The sequence below is a fragment of the Lepidochelys olivacea genome (genome assembly GCF_965140295.1).
Source record: "Lepidochelys olivacea isolate rLepOli2 genome assembly, chromosome: 1".
In the NCBI taxonomy this organism is placed as follows: domain Eukaryota; kingdom Metazoa; phylum Chordata; order Testudines; family Cheloniidae; genus Lepidochelys; species Lepidochelys olivacea.
In genome coordinates this window covers 220,267,087-220,279,899 of record NC_140411.1, presented here as the reverse complement: position 1 = coordinate 220,279,899, position 12,813 = coordinate 220,267,087, and the positions used below count along the sequence as shown (strand labels likewise).

General features: G+C 38.6%; 1 protein-coding gene across 10 annotated transcripts in view; it reads left to right on the top strand.

The window, feature by feature from the left end:
• The window catches only part of TSPAN11 (tetraspanin 11), a 219,058-nt gene that overhangs the window by 17,117 nt on the left and 189,128 nt on the right, over positions 1-12,813 (top strand). For 9 of the 10 annotated variants that reach the window (XM_084623710.1, XM_084623703.1, XM_084623705.1 and 6 more), the window contains one exon: positions 2,010-2,107. The exons of the other annotated variant lie outside the window; for it this stretch is intronic. In XM_084623710.1, the coding sequence (XP_084479836.1) occupies positions 2,021-2,107 (87 nt within the window). In that variant the 5' untranslated portion in view covers positions 2,010-2,020. The remainder of the gene's footprint in view (positions 1-2,009; positions 2,108-12,813) is intronic. 10 annotated transcript variants of the gene reach the window in all.

The following is a 12,813-nucleotide window of genomic DNA, read 5'->3' as shown; positions in this document are numbered from 1 at the left end:
TTTTCTGTATTTTGATAGCAGTTGCATATCGTATCTTTGAATTACTAATAAAAATACAAGGCCAGTTCCTGTTGGTCAGTTGGCAATACCCTGTTCCAATACAGAACCCCATGATGCTCTGCCTCACCAAATGTCACAGAGAATACGTATCTTTAATGCCCATTCTGTTTTCTACCTACTAATCAGTCCCCAAGCCATTTTAATAATATATTACCTAACCCGGTGGCTCTCAACTTTTCCAGACCACTGTACCTCTTTCAGGAGTCTGATTTGTCTTGCGTACCCCCAACTTTCACTTCACTTAAAAACTACTTGCTTACAAAATCAGACATAAAAATACAAAAGAATCACAGCACACTATTACTGAAAAATTGCTCACTTTCTTATTTTTTACCATATAATTGTAAAATAAATCGATTGGAATATAAATATTGTGCTTACATTTCAGTGTGTAGTATACAGAGCGGTATAAACAAGTCATTGTGGGTACAAAATTTTAGTTTGTACTGACTTCACTAGTGCTTTTTATATAGCCTGTTGTAAAACTAGGCAAATAAGTAGATGAGTTGATGTACCCCCTAGAAAACCTCAGTGTGCCCCCGGGGTACACATCCCCCTGGTTGAGAACCACTGAGCTAACCCATATTTTGTTGGTATACACATTTAATACATTGTGTAAAACTTTCTGAAAATGCAGACGTTCTGGAGGACTGAAAATTCCTCTTATTGTTCTGGTCAGTTACCTTCCTCTTGTAAAACCTAATTTTATCACCTCTTGACCTCATCAGAATGAAACCAATCCACCTCAGAGTTCCAATCGCACATCTTACCCTGGGAAAGAATGTTTCTAGAAAGCTTGGACCAAATCATACAAAGTTTCAGACATACCAAGCTTTTAAAATTTCCCTGTCGTTCACATTCTCCCAAAGCTTTTTTAGGCTGGAGATATTCCTGAGATAGATGAAGCTGTATAAGGAATAGATAAGGTTGTCTCAGAATTTGTGTTCCTAATGTGGTGCAATGGGTTACTTGGATAATTTTAATTCAAGCATTTCCATACTTTGGAATATTCAGTGTAGTTTATAAAGATGAATCTTAACTTGACATTTGCATGTTCTCTTCAGGGTATTTCTTGTGATTGAAAGAATCCATCATTTAATTTAATCCTTAACTTCTGGTTAGCAAAGTTTTTATTGGGAACATTAATACTTCCCATCTATCTAGACCAACAGATATATTTAACATGATTGATTTTTCACAAATTGTTCCTTAATTTCAGTCTTCTGACTTTAATTATATGTTTTATTGCATTTTACACCTAATTAACTCTGCAGAGCCAACACGCTTAGAGAGAGGGAGTTGGATTCTAGTCCTTCCTGTGTATAATCAACAAAACTGATGACTGAATTCCAAATATAGTAAACTCCTGTTATCTGAATTGCCTTGGAGACATCCAAACGTTCTGCATAACTGGGTGTTCGGATAACCAGAAGCCCTATTAACTAACATAGGGCTACATGGGGGACCACGTTGTAGATTTGGATAACTAGGATTTTTGGATAAAGGAAAGCTGGATAACTAGAATTATACTGTAGTTACAGTTGTTTTAACCCACTGAAGGCAATGGGGGTTTTACATATGAGGCTGAGAACAATGTGGGTCACTAAAGATTTGCATGCAGAATCTTTATTACGGGTGATGAACTTAGCAAAAAGAAAAGAACCCAGCTTGATGCTAAGAGCTCAACGTGTGTTTGCAGGGCTGGGAGTTAGAAAAAATTCCTTTTTTTATTTGCAAATTGAGCATATTTGATACAGAAATCATTGAAATTTGGGGCCTCATAATGTCATTTTAAAGTCACTTTTCAGAGTAAGACCTCACTTTAAATTCTGTTCTAGAAGAAAAGGGTGTGTCTCAGGGTTTTTAGGGGAGGAATAATCTGTTTGAAAATTTAAGGTGTGTGTGTGTGTATATAAATAAAAATATATAATATATGTTTTTGTTTCTAGAGACTCCAACAATGTCTCATTTCAACAAAACCGAGCAAGATGACTGGATGACTGTTTATCTGAAGTATCTCTTGTTTGTGTTTAATTTCTTCTTCTGGGTAAGTGTGACTTCTATGTAATTCTACAAAATAAACTTGTTATGAAGACACCTTTTCTTTGCTCCTGATTCAGCAGGTCATCTCTATTCAGCAAAGCATTCTTAACTTTAGGCATGTGCGTAATCATTGACTTCAGTGGGACTTAAACAAATGCTTAAAGTACTTTGCTGAATAGATATGGACTTAAGCGTATATTTAAATGTTTTGAATTGATATCAATGGGAGTTAGGCACCTAATATGCTTAGGCACTTAAGAAAATCCCACTAATCCTAAATGACTTTCCCTCAGGCACTCAGCATTTTAGTGGCATAGCTGCTTAGGGTATGTCTACAGTGCTGTTAAACACCTGCAGCTAGCCTATGTCAGTTGACTCAGGCTTGCGGGGTTAGGGCTACTGGGCTGTTTAATTGCTGTGTAGACACTTGGGCTGGAGCCCTGACTCTGAGGGCCTCCCCGTTGCGGGGTCCCAAGGCCTGGGTTCCAGCCTGAGCCCGAATATCTACACCACAGTTAACAACCCCGAAGCGCGAGCTCGAGTCAGCTGACTCAGGCCAGCCGCAGTGTTTAATTGTGGTGTAGATATACCCTGGGGTTTAGATTGTGAACCCCTTGCTCATATTAGTGAGCACTGACTCCTCGGGTAAATAATTACTCACCACCGTGAGCAAAAAGTTCACAGTCTGGCCCTAAGCAAATAAACCCCTCATCCATTCACAGTCCTGTGTGTGCACTGCGTGAACGAAGACTGAGTATGCCTCCTCTGCAATCAGGGGTACGGTAACTTGCAGGAGTGGACATACCTTAGCTAGCTTTCATCTAGCTCGCTCAGGTCCTGAAGCAGTGAAACTGTGGAAGTGCAGGCTTCAATGCAGGCTGTACAAGTCCACTTGGAACCCGGGATAGTCGCTCACAGGGCTAGCCTGTGCTGAAGCACATGGTGCTCTAGCTTCATTGCTTTGGGACCCAAGCTGGCTAAATTAAAGCTAGCTCATGTAGATCTACCTGAGCTGCAGTCACACCCCACAATTGCAGGGCAGATATACCCTTAAAATCTCCTTATCCGGGTAGGGAGCTACTGTTGCTACTTGGACTTTTATTTCTTCACTTACCCATAATGACAGTGGCTGAACAGGAGTGTGTGGTTTTGGGGTGTTTGTTTGTTTTTTAAAGCCCTAGTCACAGGAGACGTTACACTTTTTATTTATGGTTGCAATTGATGAATTGCTCTTTTAGCTGTATTTGTATTTTTGATGTGGTGTTTTGCGTAGGGTGGATTTGCCACATTTATGTAGTTTGCCTTTTATTAAACAGCACCAAGGCCCACTTTGCATAATCGATAACTTTAGATTTTCTAAAAACTATTCCTAATTCTACTGGGCTGTGTTTAAAAGAGATCATTTGATTTCTTTGTGCTCCGTTCATCTCCATAAAAATGCCTTCTAACAGGTGGTTGAGAAAGTTCCTGATTCCACAGGACCTGAAAGTTATGGGGTTAAATGAAGGGCTTCCCTTGCTTCCTCACTATTTTCAGAATCACTTTTAGCCACAGCTTACTTGGAGGCTTTTCATGCTGCTCACATATTGCTTCTGTTCACTCTATCCCTTAGTACATCATTATATTTAATCTTAACGGCTGTTCAAGCTTTAGAATCTTCTTTTGAGCTACTTGACTCCAAATTGAACTTAGTGGTTCTTATATCAATTTCTTTGGAAAAAGATGTTAAAAAGCTGTGTGCGAAAACTAATGAACTGCAAATTATATCGGATAGTTTGAACACCCATGGGTGTGCTAGTAAAGGACAATCCACTACATCAAATGAAAGAAGAGGTTTTTGAAAATCGTATTTAAGCTTTTAGTATTAGAAGGATAGTTTTGTACAAGACTTAAATAGTTTGGATGTTCATGTTAAGTTCCTCTTGTTTCTGGAAACAACATTGGAGAAGACTTTTGAGCCGTCATTGCAGATTACTAATCTTTTTCCTGATGCCTTCTAGATCCTTTCAGACTTCTCATTTTAATTAAGTTTTATATTGTACTTAGAGAACAACTTTTATGTCGCTAGTTGATTGGGAGAGGGTAAGGCCCTTCAAGTTGGGCACGCCAAAATGAGGGCACCTCTAATGAAAGGCCACTTTTGAACATTTCTCCTGATGGTGCTCCATAGAATCACAAAAAACCAGCTACTGGTGTTAAAAATCTGAGCTTGCATCAGGTTGTTTACATCAAGGCTTCTTTCTGCATAACTTAGAGTGCATGCAAACATCAGGTACAGATGGAAAGAAACTTCTCATTTTTTTACTGCAATGATGAGTAACCATTTAAATGTCTCACCTGCTGAAATAGAAATACCTAGTAATGAAAGTCTAGATGGGCTAGAAAACAATTCTACAATAGCTTCTATGCCTCTGGATTTCAATAGTATAGTAGGCTTTGCTGTACCATTTCATGTATATTAACTAAGCACTGCTTTTTAGCCAGCATGGACAGCATTCTTCTCCTGTTACTTTTTTTTTTTTCTTCTCTTCAGACTTTATTGGTATGGAGCGTTCTGAATTGGCTGAAAATGTTTTGAGAGCTGTGTCTGAAGAATCTGTCAGTTTTGCTGTATGTTTTATTTTTCTCTTTTTGAAAATTTTCTCTTTGAAATTTGCCTGCTGGGTGACCTAGGGCAAGTCTCTTCACCTCTCCATTCACCTCAGTGTCCCAATCTATAAAATAGAGATAATGATACTGACTAGGACTGTCCATTAAGCGCAGTTAACTCACGTGATTAACTCAAGAATATTAATTGCGATTAAAAAAACTAATTGCACTGTTAAGCAATAGAATACTAATGGAAATTTATTAAATATTTATTAGATGTTTTTCTACATTTTAAAATGTAATTGAAATCAATATAACATAGTATACAAAGTTGACAGTGCTCACTTTATATTATTTTATTACAAATATTTGCACTGTAAAAATGATAAAAGAAATAGTATTTTTCAATTCACCTCATACAAGTACCATAATGCAATCTCTTTATTGTGTAAGTGCAACTTACAAATGTAGATTTTTTTTTTTGTTACATAACTGCACTCAAAAACAAAACAATGTAAAACTTTAGAGCCTACAAGTCCACTGAGTCCTACTTCTTCAGCCAATCGCTAAGAGAAACAAGGTTGTTCACATTTACGGGAGATAATGCTGCCCACTTCTTATTTACACTGTCACCTGAAAGTGAGAACAGGTGTTTGCATGGCACTTTTGTAGCCGGCATTGCAAGGTATTTACGTTCCAGATATGCTAAACATTCCTATGCCCCTTCATGCTTCGGCCACCATTCCAGAGGACATGCTTCCATGCTGATGACGCTCGTTAAAAAAATAATGCATTAATTACATTTGTGACCGAACTCCTTGGGGGAGAATTGTATGTCCCCTGCTCTGTGTTTTACCTGCATTCTGCCATATATTTAATGTTCTAGTAGTCTCGGATGATGACCCAGCACATGTTCATTTTAAGAACACTTTCACTGCAGATCTGACAGAACACAAAGAAGTTACCAATGTGAAATTTCTAAAGATAGCTACAGCATTCGACCCAAGATATAAGTCTGAAGTGCTTTCCAAAATCTGAGAGGGACAAGGTATGGAGCATCCTTTCAGAAGTCTTAAAAGAGCAACACTTTTATGTGGAAACTACAGAACCCGAACTACCAAAAAAGAAAATCAACCTTTCTGCTGGTGGCATCTGACTCAGATGATGAAAATGAACATGCATCACTCTGCACTGCTTTGGATGGCTATCGAGCAGAACCCGTTATCAGCATAGACTCATGTCCTCTGGAACCGTGGTTGAAGCATGAAGGGACATATGAGTCTTCAGTGTATCTGGCACATAGATATCTTGCAACACCGACTATGACAGTGCCATGAGAATGCCTGTTCTCACTTTCAGGTGACATTGTAAACAAGAAGCAGGCAGCATTATTTCCTGCAAATGTAAACAAACTTCTTTGTCTGAGCGATTGGCTGAAGAAGAAATAGGACTGAGTGGACTTGTAGGCTCTAAAGTTTTACATTGTTTTATTTTTGAATGCAGTTTTTTTGTACATAATTCTACATTTGTAAGTTCAACTTTCATGATAGAGATTACAGTACAGTACTTGTATGAGGTGAATTGAAAAATACTATTTCTTTTGTTTTTTACAGTGCAAATATTTGTAATCAAAAATAAATATAAAGTGAGCACTGTACAGTTTGTATTCTGTGTTGTAATTGAAATCAATATATTGGAAAATGTATAAAATATCCCCAACTATTTAAATAAATGGTATTCTATTATTGTTTAACAGCGCGATGAATCGCGATTAATTTTTTTAATCGCTTGACAGCCCTAATATGGACCTCTTTGGTAAAGTGCTTTCAGATCCACTGATGCAAAGTGCTACATAAGATTTAGGTACTATCACTATTTATTACATTTTGTCAGTTTAATCACTGTAACTAGTTGTGCGACCCTTACTCCCCTTGATGAGAACTTACTGAGTTGAGTAAACCCACTGAAGTCAGAGAGACTGCTTGAGTGAATAAGTGTTCACCACAATAAGTAAAGTCTTACCCCACTGGGTCTTAAAGGTCTGATCATGCTCACTTTATCTGCATGTGGGGGATACCTTACATGCACAGATCTCCCCCTTTTGCAGGAAGACTGGGGAGAGGAGACAGCCATTCTTTCCAGGTCTGGGATTCCACATAGTTGGAGCAGATGAACAGTGATCATCTTTCATGCTGAGGCAATGTTAAAGCTAGGAAGGTATATGCAGGTAGAATACTAGGAAACATACCATGGAGGAGATAAGAAGAAGCACCATATTCTTCAGAGTGTCTTCCCCACAACAACCATCTCTGTTACAGAGAACTGTTTTGCCTGTGCGGAGCCATCTCTACTCACATCACAGATCCAGGCTGCTGCCAGAAAACACACACAGGCTATTTTTTAAAAAACCTGTAACTTATCATGTGCAGAAGTTCAAGCACATAATGTACTTTATCTCTCCTTCATACTGAATGATAAGTTTTATATATTTATAATACTATTGTTTAGAGACCATGGGTCAAATTCTTGTTTTTACACCAGGGATGAATTTGGCAAGTTGGCCTTATGATTAACATCACAAGTATTAAGAATTTGTATTAGTGAGCTATCTATAGGCGCCAACCAAGATCAGGACCTCATTATGCTAAATAGTATAGATACGTAGTAAGAAACAATCCCTAGCCAATATAGCTTGCAATTTCAATAGAGAAGACAAAGAGTGAGAGGTCACACACAGTAGGTAAGTAATAGAGCTTGAGTAGAACCCAGATCTATCCACTAGACCAAACTGCTTTTCAATAATGGCAAAGTTGTAGCTTCATACTCTCAGGGGCCTTGTCTCAGTTTCTATTTTTAATCAACTGAGCTTTTCCTGAGTAAACACTGAATAAAAATGCCAGGTTTGATCCACTACATTAATGCAATTGTGCTGTTAATATAGTTTTACTCAAATGTATATCTCTACAGTGTTTTGTTTTGTTTTTTAATTGCAAACTATGAAATTGTTGGCACAGATGGGCTAGGTGCTAACATTTTTAAATAGAATTTGCTTTTAAAGCACTGCTAAAATAAATTTTCTGTTGATTTTCCACAAAATGGTGTATCTGCCTCATTACTCAAACTTCTTTTGGCACCCACTGGATTTTCAGAGCAGGAATTTGGTATCCAATTATTTAAAAAAAAAAAAGGCATTAATCCCGAACCTTGTTGGAATTTTAACAATGCTGCATTCAGTCGGTTCAGATTTCAGCATATGGGATGACTGAATAAATACAAAAAGAGAGGCGGGAGACTTGATTAAAGTCCGTGGACATGGTACCACAGGCTCATTTAAGAGGCCTTTGCTTTCAAAGTCCAATTTCTAATTGATGAAACCTAGAGAAAAGGAGAAAACCCCCATCTTTCAGAAAGGGGGGAAACGGTTTGTCATTTAGGACATCTAGACTATAACTGCATTTAAACTCTTTGCACATTGTTATTATTTGTATTGCGGTAGCACATAGGGGACCAATCATGGATCAGGACCCCCATTGTGCTCGGCACTGTACAAACACAGAACCACATCAGAAAACAGACCCTGCCCATAAATATTTGCCTTCTAAAGTAAAAGTTCATTTGACTAGATTAGTGACTCCTTCCTGAGGAAGGAATAAGGATGCAAGGAGGGAATATAGCTGTGGGATTTGTAAGGTAGATACAGTGCCCTATTGTAAAAGTGTGGGCCATCCTACATTCATTCACCACAGGAGTCTGCATTACATGAGCCTCAAAATCTCTCCACACTTGCCAACATCTTTGCATCTTAGCTTTGCTGTTCTGAAGAGTGAGATCATGTTTCCAGCTGGTTTTAAAAGTCTCATGTGGGATTAGAAATTCATGTTTTGTTTTAGACAGGGCTCAAATAGTGATATATTGTCAATGTGAATGGTTTCAAGGCATTGGTGTGGACACACTTCTGCTTGCCCCAGAATGGCTCCCTGAAGGATCTGTGTCGAGTGGTTCAAGTTGGAGATGGGTCCTGAGAGATCTGGGTTCTATTTTAAGTTCTGCCACTGACTGTGTGCAAAGTTGGGCAAATCATTTAGACCAACATTGTCAAAAGTGGCTCCTACTTTTGGGTACCTCCATTTTTGGGTGTTCAACTAGAAACACCTAGGGTCTGATTTTTTTTTGGAAGGGCCGAGTACCCTACAACTGCTGTTGACTTCATTTGGAATTGTGGGAGCTAAGGGCTTCTGAAAATCCGGCCCTAGGTATTTCAAACTGAACAGCCAAAAATGGAGACAACCAGAATCAGTGGATGCTTATGAAAATGTTTTGTCTTAACCTTTCTGGGCCTTAGTTTCCTCATCACCAACATGGGGGGTACAATGCCCACCTTCGTAAAGCGCTTTGCAGCTATTGGATGTAAAGTGGTATATAAGTGTGTGGTGGTGTTGTTTTATGCTCTTTTATGCGTCTCTTAGTTGCGTTTGATACATTGTGCTAGCTCAGATTGTCTGAGAAGGGTGAGAAGTAATTGCTCTAGGTCAAAATTTTAGGTGAAACACTTGCCTTTAGCTCTGCGCATTCTCATTACTTAAGGGAACTTTTGAAAGTTCCTAATACAAATCTGGCACAAACCCTGGGTACATGCTTGACCTGCTAGCCCACATTGCACTGTCTTCATGAGTGCTGTTATCTGCACTAGCTGGATTCAAGCTAACTTGGGGAGGATAGCCTGTGTGTAGATATACCCTTAGCGTTATGCTGTGCACCTAGGCTTGTTCTCTGAAGTGCTCCTGCAGCCTCCTACTAAAATATACACATTGGCACTACACAGCTGCTTTGCATGGCTCCTTCAATTGGACAAGAAAGTCCCTTCAGTTAACAGCTGTGAATGGAGGATTCATTTGGAGGAAGTAAATGTATTTTATTTTGATTTATTTTATTATTTTTTTTTCTGAGTTGGGGCAGTGCCCCAAATGATTCAAGCAAGAGGAGGAGGAGCCAATGTGGAGAATAATGTAGAATAATCTTGCCATTAAATTTTCTGATTGACTGACTGTAGGCTGTTACAATGCCAGAGCCAGTGACATTAGTAGACAGAAGGGAAAGGAGATTTTTAAAGAATTCAGGATGTTATCAATAATCTGAAAGGAAAAAGCTAGAAAATTAAACCCCATAAATCTAGCATGGTAGCTAATTAAGAATACCTCATTAGCGTCACAGAAGTTATGCATAGCACAGAACAAAAAAATGGTGCAACATTGTTTTGTCTGTCGGGGGGGAAAGTACGGATAAATAGCAAGGTATAAAAGTGTACTTGGCACCCTAGAGTAATGTTTTAAAAATGTAAAATTCAGCCCATGCTAAGGTAAAACAGAAGGCAAACTCTGACAGGTAAGATGTAACACTGAGAGCAAAGGGAACTTTGGACCAGATGAAGTAGCAAAAGATATAAAGACAATATTTAGACATTTTAAAGGTTTCAGAATAGCAGCCGTGTTAGTCTGTATTCACAAAAAGAAAAGGAGTACTAGTGGCACCTTAGAGACTAACCAATTTATTTGAGCATAAGCTTTCGTGAGCTACAGCTCACTTCATTGGATGCATTTTAAAGTACATCAGGAATCAGAAGCATGCAGGAGAGGCTGTGGATACACTAGACTGCCAGGGGAAAAATCAGAGAATAAATTACAGAGAAGCTAAATGATTTCTTTGCATTGGTCTTCAGAACACAGCATGATGGGGAAGTACCTCCCCTAGGGTTATTCTTTACAAGTTGAAAGAAGTGATGGAACAACTCAGGAAATTAAATTGCATTCAATCATCAAGACTGGATTCTATTCATCTGAACATTCTTAAGGAAATAAAAAATGAAGCATCTCAGCTGCTAACAAAAATATGTCCTATTTAAACAGCTACTATACAAGATGCCAGGAATGTGGTCCACTTTATACCTATCTTTCAGGGCTTAATCCTATGAGGTGCTGAGCTGCCTCAACTCCCACTGAAGCAGGCTGGAGTTGAGAGGGTTCAGTATCTCAGGAAACAAGCTTCAAAAGAGGTGACAGTAATTATAATGCATAGTTTTAATATAGCGCTCTTCATTTTCTAGATCTCAAAATGCTTCACAAAGGAGGTAAGTATTGAGGGCAACCAGCAAGCAAGTGGCAGAGCAAAAACAGAACTCAAGTCCATTCCTGAGACCCTGAGTGCCAGTGTAGTACCCTAGCCGCACTTGGGCCATGATAGACCAGTGAACAATATAGGCCGTTACAAATCAGTGTCTGGAAATATAGTTGAGAAGATTACTAATTATAAAGCATGTTGATGAGTAAAAGTTGGTAGGATCAAACCATCCCAGCTTTTACTAAATTGTGCTTCTCTGCCTTATTGGAATTAACAAACTAATGTCTAGATGAGAAGTGTTTTAAATGCACTAAAAATAATAAACAAGTGATTTATTTAGACTTTCTGGAGGCTTTTGATAGAATCCTTCAGAAAATTGGTAACCGCCAGGTAAAAATTAAAAACCTGTCATGGGTTTTTTAAAATGTGGGTAAAAGATAAGAATATAAATGTAGGGATAAATACTAGGATCTGTAATTTTTCATTGTATTTATGATCTGAAACAGAGATGAATCATGAGGTAGCAAAGTTTTCTGGAAAAAAATCATTCAAATTCATACAAAACTAGGTAATTAGGTAACGCAATGGCAGATTAAATTAAATGTAGGCCTGTACTTTATAATATTTCTTATGTTGCTCCTTTTTTCATCTGAGGGGCTAGTCAAAATTTGGGGCCTTGGGGATGTAGAAGTAGTTGGAAGTAGAAATTGATGGAATCTGGTATTTTATTTTGTGCAAAATCTTGTCTATTTACAATGAATGTACAAAGTTCTTCTCTGAATGCAGAAGGAACCAAGAGCAAATGGAGCAGCTTGTATCCCCAAGCCTCTTTACCCAAAAAACCCAAAAGTTCTCTCTAGCTTTTTTCAGGGTCACACAATGTTCACAGGCTACTGCTCTGCTTCCTTCCTTTTCACATTTCACTGTTGTTGTCTTTTGTCTGATCTGTGTACACATTCACCCCCCCCCCACACACACACACATACACAATCTCAGCCAAAAGCTTCTGGGAGGGCTCACACATTCGGTTTTGTCTTAGGTGGAGGCTTTTGTGTACAGTTTTTAGGTGTGAACTCACCCTTCAGTTATCAATCTCAACGGGATGTTAACCCAACCCTTCATGTCGTTTCACCTAGCTCTTACCACTTATGAGGAAACAACTTCATATACTTGTATAATGATGGAATATAAATTAGCAGTAAGCTCTTGGGGGGGGAAGGAGGGGGAAATAAATGTAATACCAGACTGCTCAATGAAAACATATTCTTGATGCACAGGGGCATTAAGAAACCGTATATTAGACCATTTTAAGACTATTATTGTGAGTAACATAGAAAACATTGTCACAATATAAGTAGCTGGAATGTATGTCCCAACCTTCAATGCTCTGTTAATCTCATACAAGACATAACAGATATAAAAGAGTTCCAGAGACATGCAATAAAAATGAGTAGAAGTGTAAAGGGCTCTGCTATACAACAAGTGATTAAAACACTAGGGACTGGTCTACACAGTGGGGTAATGCACACCACGGAGATGTGATTTCTAAGGCTCACTAATGAGTTGCATGTTAATTGGTCTGTTTAAACAAGTGGTTCTCAAACTTTTGTACTGGTGTCCCCTTTCACATAGCAAGCCTCTGAGTGTGACACCTTCCCCCCCATATAAATTAAAAAGACTTTCATATATATATTTAACACTATTATAAATGCTGGAGGCAAAGTGGGCTTTGCGGTGGAAGCTGACAGCTCATGACCCCCCATGTAATATCCTCGCCAGCCCCTGAAGGGCCCCAACCTCCAGTTTGAGAACCCCTGGTTTAGACCCTTCGGGTACACACTAAAGGTTCCCTAATGTGGTTTAATATACTGCTGTTTGTACTACATTAAAGCACAGTAGGGAACCTTTAGTGCTCACCAACAGAGTCTACATGGACCATCTAATGTGCAACATGTTAGTGTGCTTTAGAAATCACACCCCTGTACTGTGCATTACCCCACCATGTAG